General features: G+C 41.8%; 1 protein-coding gene across 2 annotated transcripts in view; it reads right to left on the reverse strand.

Moving 5' to 3' along the window:
• plppr5b (phospholipid phosphatase related 5b) overlaps window positions 1-20,621 on the reverse strand; it is a 137,855-nt gene that overhangs the window by 69,758 nt on the left and 47,476 nt on the right. The window contains exon 3 of one of the 2 annotated variants that reach the window (XM_041861885.2): window positions 14,448-14,636. In XM_041861885.2, the coding sequence (XP_041717819.1) occupies window positions 14,448-14,636 (189 nt within the window). Of the gene's footprint in view, window positions 1-14,447; window positions 14,947-20,621 lie in introns of those variants that run through there. The other variant, XM_041861886.2, reaches the window with a different exon arrangement.

Below are 20,621 nucleotides of genomic sequence, written 5' to 3' on the forward strand. Positions count from 1 at the left end.
TGGAGAGATCTGAAAAAAGCAGTTGGGAGAAGGCACCCTTCAAATATGTGAGAACTGGAGCAGTTTGCACAAGAAGAGTGGGCTAAACTGCCAGTACAGAGGTGCAGGAAGCTCATCGATGGCTATAGGAAGCGCTTGATTGCAATTATTTTGACCAAAGGCTGGGCTACCAAATATTAATTCTAGGGTGTTAACAATTTTGTTAATGCCATTTCTGTTTGTTTTCTGATTTAAATTGATATATTAACTTCTGAATCAAAACAAAGGTTCTGTAATATTATTAATATTAAATACTTTGGTCAATTTCAACTTATTTTTAGGGAAAATTGTGAGTTACTTGAAAAAAGTGCAAGGGTGCCAATATTTTTGGCCATGACTGTACTTATTGTCCTGTTCAAGAGTCTTTATTCCATACCAACAGAGGAATAACATAACAAGATTAGATGGACATGTAAAGCTGCATTATAACTACCACAACGTCAATGCAAAGGACGTAATTACCATCCATACAATATGTATATAGGATATCAGGGGCGGCCTGTTCAATAGGGCGATATGGGCGACGCACTGCCAAACGGGAAAAGGAAGGGATTTTTTTTCTAATCAATTATATCACGGCAACAGTAGTTATCAGTGTTGTAATCTATACGTCTGATCTGCCACAGTGCCACACTGCCACTAAATGTCGAATCAGGCTAAAGTCGTGCTTCAAATGGCTCCACCCCCTTTTGGGCGATTTCAGTCAAGTTGAAAATCGCCCAGAAGTCTGTAATAGACTCCCATGTAAAATCTATTTTTTTCAAATTTCAGAGCCTTCAATACAATCTCAATGGGTGTCTGTGGGCTTGCACTTACGGCTTTCGTCATACGTTACGTAACCATGAACGTAACTGAGAAAAGAGTGGATTGTTTGAAAGAAGTTCCTTTTTGTCGCGAACAAATGGAGATAAATTGGCAACGAAACAATTAGGACCTCCCAGACCAAATTTAATAATTCAACAGGTTTCTACTAAAGGCGGAAAGTCCTACACCCGAGGATTTTCCAAAAATTGGTACGAACGAAAAAAGACATTGCCACTCACTCAACTGGATGACGAGGATACAGGCTAGCTGTCCGCCCGCCACAACGATGAGGTTAGTGTTGATAATCACAAGTTTACTGGATGTGGATATGGTGTAATAAAGGCAGTTTATTCAGAGGTAAATATATCTGGAATCGCGTTCACGGACCCGTTCGTCAAACTCTTAGGGAGCTATAAATTAAGCCCCATTACTTACCATATCAGATAAGAGAAATTGCTGCAGCTACATATATTTTACATCCTGGCCCTACATAGTTCACTATTTGCATCACTTACCAAAATATTACATGTGGTCATATATGCTTGGAAAGTGGAGATGCCATAGAACGTCAAAAAAAGTAAACATTGCTGGAGACACATTGCCGTTTTGGAGAAGACATCGCGTTTGCTAGCGAAGAGATTTGTTGTGGCAAATGAACTTGGGCTGGGAATTGCCAGGAACCTCACGATAAGATATATGCATCAGCATTGCGAGTCTCATGATTCTATACATATTGCGATTCGATACTGTGATTTTATTGCGCACCATATGTCTGTTGCAGAGGGATCAGAAAGCCATGAGAACGAGTTTTGATCAGTCATGAAATAAAAGTGCTGAAAACAAATTTGCTCCCAATGTGAAAAGATTGAGAACAAGCTATGAAGGAACAATAATGGTGTTTTGGTGCAGGTACAGCCAACTAGCGCTAAAATATTGCGATATTGTCAATACAGTATATCGTAAAGTATCACTATGTAACTCGATTTCTTTCACCCCAATCCCTCAAATTAACGGTAAATAACTGAATTGTTTGCCCCACATTTAGCTAAGATGATTAGCTAGCCAGCTAAAATGTTTTATTTAGTTAGCAGTCGCATCTACAATAGTTTACTGTCAATAACATGTCTCCAAAAATGACGTGGTGTCTCCAATTGTGTTGACATTTTACAATTGCAATGCGCATCCATGAGTATCCACTTTCTGTAGCTCAGCTGGTAGAGCATGGTGCTTGTAACGCAAGGTAGTGGGTTCGATCCCCGGGACCACCCATACACAAAAATGTATGCACGCATGACTGTAAGTCGCTTTGGATAAAAGCGTCTGCTAAATGGCATATTATTATTATTATTATTATTATTATTATTATTATCTGAAGAGAGCCCCGAAACATTGTGTGCAGACATTTTATGCAATAAATGAAGTAGGTTCAATCTAGTAGTTCTGATCTTCTGATTGGTCCTGATGAGTTGGGCGAGGTCCCCTGCAGGCTACTGTCACTGTTGCATTGGCTCTGTGTGTGTGTGTGTGTGTTTAACAGTGATGATGTGTGTGTGTGTGTGTGTGTTTAACAGTGATGATGTGTGTGTGTGTGTGTTTGTGTGTGTGTGTGTCCTCAGAGCAAGAACTCGTGAGTTGGAAGAACTGAGAGGCCTATGGCGTGGGTGTTGTCCTTGGCCACCTGCTGACAAGGCTGACAAGATAGGACCCTTTTGTCCATTGTTATTGGATAGGAACAGAACTTATAACCAGCTCCTGACCTAAATAGATCTTAGCACAACATTTTACTCAACATATCATATTCCATATTCACTATAACAAATATATTTACTACGACATTAGCAAGAACCGCACATCCTCAGCCGGCTAATCCAGTGTGTGAAGTTTTGCGGAGTGTTTGAGTTAGCTTTACGAGGCAAAGATGAAACTGAGGGCTCCACCAACCCTGGTAAGCCAACACTTTTGAGATCAGTCAATAAATGCTTCTGGTATTGACTTATATGCTGCCCCCTGTCTTCATGTTGTTGCTGGACATATCTTTTTTTAAATGTGTGTAGGTCACCTAAATCATCAGAAAAATTGCCCCTCCTGAGAATTTTTTCAGGAGCCGCCACTGTAGGATATACAGTCACTTCAGAAAGTATTCACGTCCCTTGACTTTTTCAAAGTGGGCTTAAAATGGAGTTGCTAGTTGTCTAGAAAGCACTGTGACCATCAGATGCAGGTACCATCAGTCCAGTAAAATAAAAAGCAAATGATTTGCTAATTATTTCAATTTATGCTCAGCTGTGTCTCGGAAGTGCTACACCAACTGATCTATTTTGTTACCAAAGCTTGAGTTTTGAAACATAATATGGCCTGTGAAGAACAATATTGTCAAGCCAGGCATTTAGACAATATGCTGTGATAATGCATTAGGCCTACTGCACAAACCTCTTTCCTACAGAACTGTTTTTATTAGGTTAATGTTACATTTTTTAAGTAATGTTTAAAACAAATCTGAGCGGTAGATCTCGGCTTGATTATGACTGTGAAAGTGATCTTGACTCAGAAAAGGTTGATGACCACTGCTGTAGACCACACTATTTACCAAGAGAGTTTTCATCTATATTTTTCGTAGCTGTCTACTTACCACCACAAACCGATGCTGGCACTAAGACCGCACTCAACCAGCTGTATAGGGCCATAAGCAAATAAGAAAATGCTCACCCAGAGGCAGCGCTCCTAGTGGGCAGGGATTTTAATGCAGGAAAACTGAAATCTGTCTTAACTCATTTCTACCAGCATGTCACCTGTGCAACTAGAGGCGAAAAAACTCTAGATCACCTTTACTCCACACACAGAGATGCATACAAAGCTCTCCCTCACCCTCCATTTGGAAAATCTGACCATAACTCTATCCTCCTGATTCCTGCTTACAAGAAAAAACTCAAACAGGAAGTACCAGTACCAGAAGTGGTTCGATGAAGCAGATGCTAAGCTACAGGACTGTTTTGCTGGCACAGACTGGAATATGTTTGAGGATTCATCCGATGGCGTTGAGGAGTTTACCACATCAGTCACCGGCTTCATTAATAAGGGCATTGACGACGACCGTATGTACATATCCCGACCAGAAGCCATGGATTACAAGTAACATCCATACTGAGTTAATGGCAAGATTTGCCGCTTTCAAGGAGCGGGACACTAATCCTGACGCTTGTAAGAAATCCTACTATGCCCTCAGACAGAACATCAAACAGGCAAAGCGTCAATACAGGACTAAGATCGAATCCTACTACACCGGCTCTGACGCTCATCGGATGTGGCAGGGCTTGCAAACTATCATGGATTACAAAGGAAAACCCAGGCACGAGCCCAGTCGATCCTACCAGTCAAGCTAAATGCCTTCTATGCACGCTTCAAGGCTAGCAACACTGAACCATGCATGAGAGCACCAGCTGTGTGATCACACTCTCCGTAGCCGATGTGAGTAAGACCTTTAAACAGGTTAACATTCACAAGGCCACAGGGCCAAACAGATTACCAGGACACGTACTCAGAGCATGAGCTGACCAGCTGACAAGTGTCTTCACTGATATTTTCAACCTCTCTCTGACTCTCTCTCTAATACTTACATGTTTCAAGCAGATCACCATAGTCCCTGTACCCAAGAACGCCAAGGTAACTTGTCTACATAACTATCGTCCGTAGCACTCACATCTGTAGCCATGAAATTATTTGAAAGGCTGGTCATGGCTCACATCAACACCATCATCACAGACACCCTGGATCCACTCCAATTCGCATACCGCCCCAACTGATCTACAGATGACGCAATCTCTATTGCACTCCACACTGCCCTTTCCCACCTGGACAAAAGGAACACCTAAGTAAGAATGCTGTTCATTGACTACAGCTCAGCGTTCAACACTATAGTTCCCTCCAAGCTCATCACTAAGCTAAGGACCCTGGGACTGAACACCTACCTTTGCAACTGGATCCTGGACTTCCTGACGGGACACCCCAGGTGGTGAGGGTAGGCAACAACACATCCGCCCTGCTGACCCTCAACACGGGGGCCCCTCAGGGGTGCGTGCTTAGTCCGCTCCTGTACTCCCTGTTCACCCACGACTGCATTGATGCGCACGACTCCAACACCATCATTACGTTTTCTGATGACACGACAGTGGTAGGCCTGATCACCGACGGCGATGAGACAGCCTATAGGGAGGAGGTCAGAGACCTGGCAGTGTGGTGCAAGGACAACAATTTCTCCATCAGTGTCAGCAAGACCAAGGAGCTGATCGTGGACTTCAGGAAACGGAGGGCCGAGCACGCCCCCATTCACATCGACAGGGCTGTAGTGGAGCGGGTCGAGAGCTGAAAGTTCCCCGGTGTCCAAATCACTAAGAACCTATCATGGTTCAGGAGGCTGAAAATATTTGGCATGGGCCCTCAGATCCTTAAAAAGTTCTACAGCTGCACCATTGAGAGCATCTTGACTGGCTGCATCACCGCTTGGTATGGCAACTGCTTGGCACTCGACCGTAAGGCACTACAGAGGGCTACCCTGACTATTTGCATTGACCCCCTTTTTATTTGCTCTCTTGCACCGTCTCTATGCACACTCACTGGACTCTACCCACACCATAACACCTACTACACTGACACTCCAACACACACACATACACACACAATTCATGCGCTAACACACACAAAACACACATGCATATTGACGCCACACACACACTCACACATAGACACTCTTTCACACTCTTCAAATATGCTGCTGCTACTGCTATTATCTATCCTGATTGCCTGGTCACTTTTACCCCTACCTACACGTACATATTACCTCAATTACCTCAACTACCTTGTACCCCTGCACATTACTCTGTACCGGTACTCCTTGTATACAGTGCCTTCAGAAAGTATTCAGACCCCTTGACTTTTTCAACATTTTGTTACATTACTTATTCTAAAATTGATTATATTGTTTATTTTCCACATCAATCTACACACAATACCCCATAATGACAAAGCAAAAATAGTGTTTCAGAATTTTTGCAAATGTATTAAAAATACAAAACTGAAACATCACATTTACATAAGTAATCAGACCCTTTACTCAGTACTATGTTGAAGTGCCTTTGGCAGCAATTACAGCATCAAGTCTTCTTGGGTATGACGCTACAATGGGAGTTTCTCCCATTCTTCTCTGCAGATCCTCTCAAGCTCTGTCAGGTTGGATGGGGAGCATTGCTGCACAGCTATTTACAGGTCTCTCCAGAGATGTTAGATTGGGTTTAAGTCCGGGCTCTGGCTGGGCCACTCAAGGACATTCAGAGACTAGTCCCGAAGCCACTCCTGCGTTGTCTTGGCTGTGTGCTTAGGGTCGTTGTCCTGTTGGAAGGTAAACCTTTGTCCCAGCCTGAGGTCCTGAGCGCTCTGGAGCAGGTTTTCATCTCTGTACTTTGCTCCATTCATCATTGCCTCGATCCTGACTAGTCTCCCAGTCCCTGCTGCTGAAAAACCTCCCCACAGCATGACGCTGCCACCACCATGCTTCAACTTAGGGATGGTGCCAGGTTTCCTCCAGACGTGATGCTTGGCATTCAGGCATAATAGTTCAATCTTGGTTTCATCAGACCAGAGAATCTTGTTTCTCATGGTCTGAGAGTCTTTAGGTGCCTTTTGGCAAACTCCAAGTGGGCTGTCATGTGCCTTTTACTGAAGAGTGGCTTCTGTCTGGCCACTCTACCACAAAGGCCTGATTGGTAGAGTGCTGCAGAGATGGTTGTCCTTCTGGAAGTTTCTCCCATCTCCACAGAGGAACTCTAGAGCTCTGTCAGAGTGACCATCGGGTTGTTGATTACCTCCCTGACCAAGGGCCTTCTCAACCGATTGCCCAATTTGGCTGGGCGGCCAGCTCTAGGAAGATTCTTCCATTTAAGAATGATGGAGGCCACTGTGTTCTTGGGGACCTTCAATGCTGCAGACATTTTCTGGTACCCTTCCCCAGATCTGTGCCTCGAAACAATCCTGTCTCTGAGCTCTACGGACAATTCCTTCAACCTCATGGCTTGGTTTTTGCTCTGACATGCACTGTCAACTGTTGGACCTTATATATACAGTGGGGAAAAAAAGTATTTAGTCAGCCATCAATTGTGCAAGTTCTCCCACTTAAAAAGATGAGAGAGGCCTGTAATTTTCATCATAGGTACACGTCAACTATGACAGACAAATTGAGAAAAAAATATCCAGAAGATCACATTGTAGGATTTTTATAAATTTATTTGCAAATTATGGTGGAAAATAAGTATTTGGTCACCTACAAACAAGCAAGATTTCTGGCTCTCACAGACCTGTAACTTCTTCTTTAAGAGGCTCCTCTGTCCTCCACTCGTTACCTGTATTAATGGCACCTGTTTGAACTTGTTATCAGTATAAAAGACACCTGTCCACAACCTCAAACAGTCACACTCCAAACTCCACTATGGCCAAGACCAAAGAGCTGTCAAAGGACACCAGAAACAAAATTGTAGACCTGCACCAGGCTGGGAAGACTGAATCTGCAATAGGTAAGCAGCTTGGTTTGAAGAAATCAACTGTGGGAGCAATTATTAGGAAATGGAAGACATACAAGACCACTGATAATCTCCCTCGATCTGGGGCTACACGCAAGATCTCACCCCGTGGGGTCAAAATGATCACAAGAACGGTGAGCAAAAATCCCAGAACCACACGGGGGGAACTAGTGAATGACCTGCAGAGAGCTGGGACCAAAGTAACAAAGCCTACCATCAGTAACACACTACGCCGCCAGGGACTCAAGTCCTGCAGTGCAAGACGTGTCCCCCTGCTTAAGCCAGTACATGTCCAGCCCCGTCTGAAGTTTGCTAGAGTGCATTTGGATGATCCAGAAGAGGATTGGGAGAATGTCATATGGTCAGATGAAACCAAAATATAACTTTTTGGTAAAAACTCAACTCGTCGTGTTTGGAGGACAAAGAATGCTGAGTTGCATCCAAAGAACACCATACCTACTGGAAGCATGGGGGTGAAACATCATGCTTTGGGGCTGTTTTTTCTGCAAAGGGACCAGGACGACTGATCCGTAAAGGAAAGAATGAATGGGGCCATGTATCGTGAGATTTTGAGTGAAAACCTCCTTCCATCAGCAAGGGCATTGAAGATGAAACGTGGCTGGGTCTTTCAGCATGACAATGATCCAAAACACACCGCCCGGGCAACGAAGGAGTGGCTTCGTAAGAAGCATTTCATGGTCCTGGAGTGGCCTAGCCAGTCTCCAGATTTCAACCCATAGAAAATCTTTGGAGGGAGTTGAAAGTCCGTGTTGCCCAGCGACAGCCCCAAAACATCACTGCTCTAGAGGAGATCTGCATGGATGAATGGGCCAAAATACCAGCAACAGTGTGTGAAAACCTTGTGAAGACTTACAGAAAACGTTTGACCTGTGTCATTGCCAACAAAGGGTATATAACAAAGTATTGAGAAACTTTTGTTATTGACCAAATACTTATTTTCCACCATAATTTGCAAATAAATTCATTACAAATCCTACAATGTGATTTTCTGGATAGTTTTTTCTCATTTTGTCTGTCATTGTTGACGTGTACCTATGATTAAAATTACAGGCCTCTCTCATCTTTTTAAGTGGGAGAACTTGCACAATTGGTGGCTGACTAAATACTTTTTTTCCCCACTGTACATGTGTGTGCCTTTCCAAATTATGTCCAATCAATTGAATTTACCACAGGTGGACTCCAATCAAGTTGTAGAAACATCTCAAGGATGATCAATGGAAATAGGATGCACCTGAGCTCAATTTCGAGTCTCATAGCAAAGGGTCTGAATTTCTGTTGAATTTTCGCTTTGTCATTATGGGGTATTGTGTGTAGATTGCTGAGGATTTTTATTTATTTAATCCATTTCAGAATAAGGCTGTAACGTAACAAAATGTGGAAAAAGTCAAGGGGTCTGAATACTTTCCGAAGGCACTGTATAGTCTCGTTATTGTTATTTTACTGTGTTACTATTTCCTTTTTAATTTTTTGCTAATTTTTCTTACTCTTTAACTCTGCATTGTTGGGAAAGGGCTTGTAAATAAGCATTCAATTTCATTCATATAGGGAACTTAGTATGTAGTACATATAAAAGGCAGGTTAATAGCATTTGATCTTGCTGATAGAACTGAAACCAGACATTATGTTGGAGAGCAGCTCATCTCCAATTACTGATAATACTCTGAGTTAAATAGGCTCCATGCTAAGATATGACACAAACTGCATTGCTCACCCTGTCACAATTACAATACCACTTCTTATTCCATAACCACAGTGCCTATAGCCTAAATTACAGTCAAGAGCAATTACAGTATGTTACAGTATCTAAGTAGTATGAAGACAGCAGTTTAACTAGTTAGTGTGGCTGTCTGTGTCTGCTTACACTGACATTACTATGCTGTTTTATGGTGTTTTGCTCAGCTGGCATTCTAGGTTTTGCTGATGTGATGTGAATGCATTTATTTCCTTGTTGGTGTTAGGCCTGGCCCTTGATCGATACTGTCTTTAACACCATCAAACTGACCCTTGTGCTGTGTGTGTGTGTGCGTGCCAACAGTGATGTGGAATCCAATACTACCATTGCCCCATGCTGATGCAGAGGTGTATGTCGTTTAACACACACACACACATACACACATATACACACACACACATATACACACATATACACACACACACACACACACACACAGCTGTGAACTGAGATGCAGATGGGTAACGGTCACTCTGCTACCCTGGCCCAGTAACATCACTTAGCATCGCATCACCATGACGTGGGAGCGCGACCGCCACGGCCTAACAGGCCAACCATGTCTCCATCCAGACGTCCTTCTCAGCGCTAACACACACACACAGAGAGGAGCCGCTAAATGCCAACTACTGTTCCCTTAGCGACTGAGGCCATTTGTCCCAGTTTCCCTGTGACTTCTAAAGCCTGTCAGGTCCAGGGTGAGAGGAGAGCAAAATGGTGTTTGTTTAACTAGCCCTCTCTCTGGTGGCCTAAGAGGACAATATGACTCAATACGTCTTCATCTAGACCTGAAGTAGTAAACCTGGTGTGATATGTTTGTCCATTGTATCCTAATATGTTTGGCACTGAGAGGCTAAGTCACTGGCTGGACGAAGGATATTTGAAGTTGTCCATGCAGTCAGTCAGGCAGTCAGTTAGTCAGGCAGTCAGACAGTCAGGCAGGCAGGCTTCAAGGCAGCCATCAGTCCAACTGTATTCCATTTTGATGAGCTAGACCCATCACATTGGAGGTTATTAGTGAGGGTTATTGAAGTGTTTCATATGAGGAAAGATATATACTCTGAATATTAATCCTTTGAAAGTTAGCTAGCTAGCTGTGGGGTTGTTGCTCCTTGCTCTTGGGCTAAGCCCCCCCCATCTCTCTCTCGCTCTCTCTCATGACTTTTTAAGCACATCACCACCACACAATGATATTTCATAACCCTAAGCTAAACCATTGTGTGCCCTGAAATGCTAATCACTTGTTCTTAAATGAAGATGGAGATTTGCATATTGGTCATAAATAAAAGATGGCGGTTGAGATTGAGCGGTAAGGGTTTTTTAACCACAACCAAACCCCAGGGGTTAATAGGACTTGCAGCAGAACAGAATCACTGATTGGCTTGGAAGAAAAATGAGAATTATTTATTTATTATGATCAATTATTTATTTATTTTCAGTAGCCAACAGCCAACCTACATACCATGATACTCATCAACCCACCATCAAACTGAAATTAGGAGCTATGAAGGAAGGAAAAGATACCATTGCCCTACATACCCAATACGCTGAATTCAAAGCATTCAATGTGGGCTAAATCAACAACTAGAACAGTAGTACTCTCTTTGAATAAATGACATCATATAATCTTTCCTTGAGAGTTTGAGAAAACATTTTTCCACCCAAAAAGTTCAAACCCATTATGCAGAAATTGCTAAATGTTGCAATCAGACGGTAGGAATAAGCATAAGGCCGACTGTATCTCTACCTTGCATTATTCATGCTGTCTCTTTAAGTGGTGTGTCAAGAAGCGAGCGCTGTTTTAAAGACATTCACCACAACTCAGCTATGCTCTGCTAAAACGCCTAACTACAATTTTCACTACTTCCATGCAAGTGGTGAGAAGTTCTGAGTAAACTGCGTCTGAGATCAAACTGTTGCAGTGTAGGGAGAATGCAGTATTTATTAGTGTCTGTAGAAATACAGTCTCTTACACTGTGTTACACCTCTGGATAAGTAAGTAGAAGAACAAGTACAACTTTAATTAAAACTGAACTGCAACAGGTCTAGTGTTGCAGACATTTGTTTAATACCATGGGTACTACAGTATGTACCACAATGTAGTGTTCCAGGCTAATGCACGATTGGATTGAAACTTTCTTACTTACCCCAGACTTCAACCGCCAATATGCAGTGTTGGCTAAACTGCAATCAATCTAATTTGATTCACCAAAGAGTCTGAGTTTATCCGCTGACTGTCATTAAATTAGGCACTAACAATGGCAGTGTGTTTGTGTGTGTGTGTGTGTGTTTGTGTGCGCATACATGTGTTGTTTTCTTTTGTTTAGAATCAACCACTATGTTCGTTGTCATGCTTTTTTTGTCTAATCCAAACACGCACACATTCTCTAATCCCATGTAAAGACATTCATCAAACATTGATTATAAACTCTTAACAGTTACATTCCAATATATGATCCACACACACACCATACTTATAAATACTTATAACCTGATACTTCTAATCTAAACGATAGGAGTATTTACATCTTAATGTGGTTTACATGTCTGGCGATTATCAAACAAATTGATCATTTTAAATACATTAATATTTCTGGGATGTTTTGATTATGCCAAATGGCAGTCAACCAATTTCTTAATTCAAAAGATCAATGTAAAGGGATATTGTATGTAGGATTGTGCATGGTAGACATGACAACTACAGCGCACTGCAACTGGCCTGCTCAATCTATGCTGAGTCCCAAAAGGCAACCTAATCCCTTTGTAGTGCACTGTTTTTGACCAGGGTCCATGTTCCAAATGGTCCCTGGTCAAAACTAGTGCACTGCATAGGGAATAGGGTGCCAAGAAAGTCTGCAGCACTTACAGTTTTAGTGTCTACCTGCTGTACATACCAATTACAATATATAGGCAACCCCATGTCTATTAAACTTCAGTACACCTTCTGCCGACCAATCAGAATGCTCTGCTTTTACTTCCACTGTAAATCCAATAAGACATTTCTGAGCAGCACATTTTAAGGAGGCAGTATCTTCTCTGCCAACACTGCTTTGTAATAGATCACCACACACACACACACACACACACACACACACCTACGTGGCACCAAAAGAGGTTTTCATCCAGCCTGGGATGGAACTGAATGTGTGATTCTGTTTAGGTCATCATCCATCTTACAGACACTTTCACTCAGTTGGTTTAGTGCGCGTGTGTGTACCTGTTACCACAAAACCCGATATTCGGTCAGTGCTCTCTCGTATAACGACTAGATATTCAACATAGAATATATCAACAAAAGTTTTTGGGATAATACAATTGTATATTTTAGATAACCTCAACGTTAGTGAACTGTAAGAACTTAATGTTGTTTATGAGCATCACACTTACACTACAACATTGAAATAATCATATGTCTCAACACCATCCTCGACTTAACAAAGTGTAAAAAATAATGTCAGACAAATCGAAAAATGGTGGATGGGATCTGAAATATTTAAATGAACGCACAATGCATCTGAATGCATTGGAGACTGGAGATGCCAGTCAGATAGGACTTACAACCATATGATCCTCTACACTCAGTCCAACAGGGAATCCTGACAAGCAGCAACCTCTAAAATATGCCAGTGATAACCTCTTTCAGGAATAGGGAACAAACGCTGCATTGTAGGCTAGAGGGAATGACCGCTATGGGCATCCTGTCCATCAAATGCTTGTCATCTGCAGAGGCATGAATGTCATCCTGCATGGAGAACAGTGGCCAGAAACCATATTGGGTTTGGCTTGCAGAAAGAACCATCAATCTTCATTTAACACTTTTCAAATACAGAAACTTGAGTTGATGTTCTAAAGCATTATTAAACCTTGTTATTAAATATATTACAAATTGTGATCATTAACCTGAGACACAATCCTTCACTCAGTATCTGGGGTGGTAAGAGTAAAGTATAGCCTACAGAATTATCATTGTTACGGCTGATGTATTAGCCTGCATTCTACAGTGTTTTGAAGGAGAGAGTTTCTGTCATAGAGCCTGCTATATTATCTATGGTTTCTATATTAGGTTCCTGACTGTTCTGGAAGTGTGTGGGATGCAGTATGTGGGTGTTGTGATTTGTCTATACAAGAAAAGTCAGGTACAGGTGTCAAAAGAGGAAGAACTCTGTGTACAGTCAGTTCCATGCATGCACATACTGTATAAAAATAACTGGACTATAGCCATAACCTGACCTATGAATGGAAAATATACAGTCAGTGGCATTTTTTAAAGAAGAATGTATCACTAGAACTACATCACCCATTGACTAGAACCCTCAAACTCAACTCTAGACCTAGAAGCCGGTTCCACTGTGTTTGTTCATTGTTCCCCTCTAATCAGTGACTGATTTAGACCTGGGATACCAGGTGGGGGCAATTAATTATCAGGTAGAACAGAAAACCAGCAGGCTCTGGCCCTTGTAAGAGTTGAATACCCCTGGACTAGAACACCCTTTCTATAGACCACAGACCTAGGCTGGGTCTGAAATGGCACCCTATTCCCGTGCACTACTTTACACTTGAGCCCTCTCGTCAAAACGAAAGTAGTGCACTATATAGGGAATAGGGTGACATTTGGGGCGCAGCACTACTGTCTGCAGAGAGTGCAGAAGCTGCATGTTGACAGCTTGAATGGAATGAGGACATAATCTAGTTAATGAAACCAGAAAATAGAGCAGGGCATTGTAATGAAGCCTGTCTGGCATCAAAGACTGCATGGCTCCCAAGGTTGGTTTAGTTGAGCCTAGCGAAACTTTAATCATATATAGGCACCTAAATCTGTTTAAGAGTATTATTGCCCCTATACATGTGTGTTGTGCCACCACTGATATAAGACTTTTAGCCTTGTACTGATTTTATAACTATTTTGCATGTTTGATCTAGGCCTTTATTTTTCTATGAATTAATGGTCCTGATTTAAAGATACAGAGTACAGTTTCTTGAGGGTCAGTAACATGAAATGCCAGTCTGAAGCAACTTGTATAAGCTACAGTAATTGCTTGCTATGGCAACTCGAGACAGGAATCAATTGCTGTCTGCAAGTGTTTATATTCTAAGCAGAGTGTATTTTCATCGATTGCATTATGCAAGTTCATTTCCAATCGACAAGCAAATTAAACAATTGTAACTGAAATTAGGCTATCGAACGTTAACCTCTGGTAGATTTTTTTCTGAAAAATCTTAACAGCATACTTCTGGATCCTATTCAAATATACCCACATCATAGAAATAGTGAATATAGACAAACTCACCACAAGTGTAGGGACCCCTGCCACGAGCGCATACAGTAGAGCGGGAGGGATCGCGCTGGACTCCTCTGGTCCGAGGTACGGCTTCGCGTAGACATTGTCATAGCAGAAGAACCCTTGGACGTGCACGTTGAACGTGTCAGTGTACTCGAAGTAGTATGCCAGCATGACCGTCCCCGCCATGATCACCAGCTGAAAATAAAGCATGTTCGTCAAAGGAAGAGAAAGGAACATTTAACAATCCACTTCACTGAGGAGAGAAAGCCCCGCCACCTCTGTGTTCATTCCGCCTTCTTCGCCCCTAGCCTAGCGCAGCAGCTTGACCATAGCTCCTGTCAGCCCCACATTGCTCCTACTGCCACTAATGCTCGTTATAATGCATTGCTGAATGGTGATGTTCACAGAGCCGTTTTCTGTCACCCCTGGTCGGTCACTGGAACCGGAATGAACGAGATAGAGATGAAAACGTGTGGATTGGAGGGAGCGCACGCCTGGGTCTGTGTGTTTGTGCGCAGCAGCAGCCGCGCCGCGCTGCTATTCACCGTGGGCAGCAAATGATGGAAAAAGGAGTGACAACGCACGCACGTTGCTGCTTTTCATCTCTCCTTTCAGCTCCGCAGTGAATGACTCTGAGCAACTTATTAGAGATTCGCCTCCAAGTCATCTTCACCGCAGTCAAAGTCGTGCGTCAGCATTAGTGCCCTTTGGAGAGATACGCACCATTCCTATTCATTGTCATTATGCGAACGTCCGCATGTGTCCTAAAGACTCCAACAACAGAACACAGTAATCAAAGCAGACCTCAACCACATCAGTCTACACACTACACAGCAAATTGGAAAGTGTGATTTTTCATTGTTACATTTCTAGTGTTGATTCAGGAGTTAAATGCACTCTGCAAGATTGAAATTAAGACTGTGGTGTAAAATAACCCCCAGTGTTGGTGTTAATAACCATAGTTATTCCTTTACAATGTGGATCATAAAACAGTCCCATCAAATCCAGGCCCATCATTATCATATTTCCCAGCATGCTTTACTACAGGTTTATTTTTTAGGATTGTTTTTCACATCTGTGTTTTTGCATGTACATTGATTGATTGATTAATCTTATGCTACACAAAGATACATCAATAAAATGTTTGTAAACTAATCCAATCAGTTAGTTAGATTTATTGCACCCGTTACTGAAATGGTTGTTCCAGTTTAAATGGTTTAGGTAGCCTCCTTTACCAAATTCCATTATCCTGATAGTCATTCTGAATGCAGGTGGCGGGAGAATAAATATTCCAATGGTTGGATATCCTAACACTGTCTGGATTACACATCACTTTGCAAGCCAGCATAAAGTGACTTGCAAGCCTGATGTGGCCTGTAAACCAGGAGTTTCCTAACACCACTGAGTTAGGATAAAACTAGGCCATCAAAGTCCTTATGATATACAGTATGTAATGTACAGTGTATTGTCATACTTTGATTTTAATGATAACATTCGCCTTGGAACTCACTTGGTGAAAGCCATTGGACTTATAAAGGAAAGTATTCAACAACCATGTCTGTGCCACTAACAGTATAGTCATGGGTGGTAACTCTACAATTCACTCAAAAAGAAAAGGCATCCTGGGAAATATGCAAATATAGCTTTACTCCATACACCATTTCATTATAGTAGAGTGAAATACTAATTAGTTCACTCCAGTGATATTGTGAATTTCACACAGCCAGTGTACATTTTCTATTCTGTATAGGGTTACAGAAACACTGTCTTAATGTTAACACTTGAACACTTTTGAAAGTGTGAAATTCGCTCTGTTGAGAGTGGATGCATATACACACCTGCAATAGTGTTAAAATGAACACTACAGCGAGTTAGTTTAACATTTCAGATTTTCCTGTGTAGTCAAAACAACAGTTTTTAAAGTGTTGTAATGCGGTGGGATGCCGAGAAATGTATCTCTTCCTGTCTATTCTTTTCTATTCTATTCTACAGTCATGGTATATGAATCAATGAGGACAAACATACCAAACACTTCGATGCTCCATTCATGGTTCTAATGGTACCATTCAGTTTGGGTGTAATTACAGAAAGATCTAACTATCAAAGGTACACAGAGGAGATGGAGGGATGTCATAAGACCCAGTGTAAAACAGGACTAAGGCAGATCTGTTCTTCAGCTGTGTGTATTGTCTGGATCAGTGGAGGGAAAGGGTATGTGCCATGGTGATTACGGTGCCATCAAGGCTAATGTATATCCTATACCATTAATGCCAGCCTAATGCAGATTTTACAGTCACAAAGAAACAGTCATTTCTGAATGTGCTCAAACAGATCAGGGGTCTTTTAGCCCGAATCAAACTCTCCACGGGAGGCCAGATCCGCTGCCACGGATCCAATCATGCGGAAGGATCTACAAATCTGTCCAATTACTGATCGGGACAGCACATGTCAGCTCTAAGGCACTGAGGTGTCGTGTTTACAAAAAGCACCATCTGAGTGCCACAGTCCATCTGTCACTCCAGAGATGTGAGTGAAGTGTTTTTGTTCCAATGTTGATTTCCTGCTAAATTGGGAGGCCTCAGTTATATTTCAAGATAAACGTAAGGGATTTGTTTAAGTGCATGTCTCCCTGGCTCCCTTTTGCTGTGCACGCCCACCACCGTTGAAATGCCTGCAGGTAGACGACCTGGTGAAACTATGCTTTAGAATTGGCTTAAGTAATCTTTTAGCACATAATAACCATATTATTACAGTATAAGTATTAGGACCTGGAAAAGGTTATGCCACAGATTATTTTCAGAAGGAGGAACCGTGGTTACATACATAGGTAGAGATGGCCAGGTTGTGTGTGTGTATGCAGGTGTATGTGTGTGTGTGGGCAGTAAAAAGTAGGGGCAAAACAAACTAATGGCCATCAAGCTAATGATCTAAAACACTCGTTCAAACAGGCGTCACTACGCACTCATGCTTATCAATCTAATGATCTAATAACTCACACACACACACACGCGCACACACACACACACACACACACACACACACACACACACGCACACACGCGCACACACACACACGCGCACACACACAGACACACACACACACACACACACACACAGACACACACACACACACACACACACACACACACACACACACACACACACACACACACACACACACACACACACACACACACACACACACACACACACACACACACATATACACACACACACACACTATAGGCATACACTCTGCTAACAGCCATGGTGTGTTATGAGCACAAACAAAGGCTATGTTGGCTACGTGAGCACACCCAATTAAACACATTATCTTGGGATCCTGGAGACTGGGGGCTATGCGTGTGTAGGTGTCCCATGTCAAGCTGCGCTCCAAATTCGCTACAACACCGCTATTTTGCAGCCCATTATAAACCTATAGAGGCCCACTAGATTTAGCACCCTAACCTGTAGGCTAATCATACGTTACAGTAGGCAAATTAAAGTAAATTATAGGCCTGTCCAATGGCTGCGGGAGGAATGAACAATGAAGCAGGGGTTTTACGCAAGTGTCTGTAGGAGGAGAGGCCACTCAAGGACCACTCCTGCATCCGCAAACCAGCTAATCTGAGGCACTGTTTGAATATATGGTAACACTTTACGTGACACCCAGCGTCACAGTCCTAACCATGTCATAATATGTCATAACAGCTGACATAACTTGTCATAACCTGTCATAATATGGTCATAACACTGTCATGACACATATATTTAGACATGTTGTGACATATATTGCGTTTTTCTATGGCTGGTTATGACACCTACATAAGAGTGTCAAAACCCACAAAACCTACAACGGTAGTTCTTTTATGGCTGGTTATGAAACCTACATAAGAGTGTCAAAACCCACAAAATCTACCACACAAGGCAAAACATTCCATTACACCATAGTCTCCTTGTCAACAGTATGTTTATGTTATATAAAATGTTCTGAAATTGACCATATTAAATTATAATTGTAATTGTGCACACATTGATGTCAGACATGTACCCAGTGCTCTATTTCTGATGACTAGGGTGAATGCAGGAGCAGATTTGAGGAGCAGGACAAGACACCCGCTTTTCGACTGATGACTGATAGGACTATCTGGCTTATATGATTATGATTATGATGGTCACAATGCTTCTTGCCAGTGTCATAAAGTGTATTTCCTTAGTCGAAGTAAAGTGACACAGGATGGTCATAATGCTTTATGACAGTGTCATAAAGTGTATTTTCAACAAGTTATTTCAAATATGATGAAAAACAAACATGACTGTAAATAATTAATTACAACAACAACAAAGGACTTAAGAAACAAACTTTCAAACGAAAGGAAACTTCTTGGCAGGGAAAAAACATATTTGAATAAATGTGGGTTTTGACACTCTTATGTAGGTGTCATACCCAGCCATAAAATAATGCAATATACACTACCGTTCAAAAGTTTGGGGTCACTTAGAAATGTCCTTGTTTTCTAAATAAAAAAATGTTTGTTCCCCATTAAAATAACATCAAATTAATCAGAAATACAGTGTAGACATTGTTAATGTTGTAAATGGCTATTGTAGCTGGAAACGGCTGATTGTTAATGGAATATCTACATAGGCATACAGAGGCCCATTATCAGCAACCATCGTCCTGTGTTCCAATGGCACGTTGCGTTTGCTAATCCAAGTTTATCATTTAAAAAAGCTAATTGATCATTAGAAAACCCTTTTGCAATTATGTTAGCACAGCTGAAAACTGTTGTGCTGATTAAAGAAGCAATAAAACTGGCCTTCTTGAGACTAGTTGAGTATCTGGAGCATCAGCAGTTGTGGGTTCGATTACAGGCTCAAAATGGCCAGAAACAAATAACTTTCTTCTGAAACTCGTCAGTCTATTCTTGTTCTGAGAAATGAAGGCTATTCCATGCGAGAAATTGCCAAGAAACTGAAGATCTCGTACAACGCTGTGTACTACTCCCTTCACAGAACAGCGCAAACTGGCTCTAACCAGAATAGAAAGAGGAGTGGGAGGCCCCAGTGCACAGCTGAGCAAGAGGACAAATACATTAGAGTGTCTAGTTTGAGAAACAGACTCCTCACAGGTCCTCAACTGGCAGCTTCATTAAATAGTACCCGCAAAACACCAGTCTCAACGTCAACAGTGAAGAGGCGACTCCGGGATGCTGACCTTCTAGGCAGAGTTGCAAAGAAAAAGCCATATCTCAGACTGGCCAATAAAAATAAAAGATTAAGATGGGCAGTCTGAGATATGGCTTTTTCTTTGTAACTAGAAGGTCAAATATTGCCACTTTATTCTCCAAATATTGCCACTTTTTTCCAAGTAGTATCATGCAAAAAATTAATAATCAAAGTACCACAACCAATGGCTGTTAATTTTTTTTCTTTTCTCTTCAATAAGGGGTAAATATGTGTCAGAAAAAACTAAAACACTTCAAAACCTTATTTCTTATTATTTCTTTTTTTTACTGTGTTTTTTTGTATTTATGAACGTGTTATGCAATGCGTTTTTATGGGCTATAGTAGTAAAGACCTAATGCAATACAAATTCAACGGCTAAGACATTTAGAGGTTTTAAGCCTTATATGATTTAAACATTATTTTCAGATTACATATTACTGTATTATTACCATATAATCTGTTTGTTCGTTTGGTTGTTTGTTGTAAGGTATTGTAATGTATTCCACTGTTCTTAAGCAGGAACTAAATCGATAGTGTTCATCTCTCACAGACATCCAGAATTACATTAACCCTGTAAAACAGCAATTAATTACAGTGTGTGTGTGTGTCTGTGTCTGTGTCTGTGTGGGCGCTGTGCGCACGTGTGTGTGTGTGTGTGTGTGTGTGTGTGTGTGTGTGTGTGTGTTGTGCTGACTCATATGGGTTCAACAGCCTTGACACCTGTCAGCATCTGTTAAGGCTGTTGCAGACTAATGATAAGTACCACGCAGCTGTCTGTCTGTCGTTTGCATTACTGGGCCTGTCATGCTATACAGTACGTTTGGGTCTCTGTCTGTTAATCATACAGTGATTCCAGGCAGTCACCTGCAGAGAAAGGTATCTGATTCCATAACCTGGGGATAGTCAATTGACATCACTGACTGCTCTCCACAGGGCTCTGGTCAAAAATAGT

The sequence above is a fragment of the Coregonus clupeaformis genome, chromosome 34 (genome assembly GCF_020615455.1).
Source record: "Coregonus clupeaformis isolate EN_2021a chromosome 34, ASM2061545v1, whole genome shotgun sequence".
Classification (NCBI taxonomy): domain Eukaryota; kingdom Metazoa; phylum Chordata; class Actinopteri; order Salmoniformes; family Salmonidae; genus Coregonus; species Coregonus clupeaformis.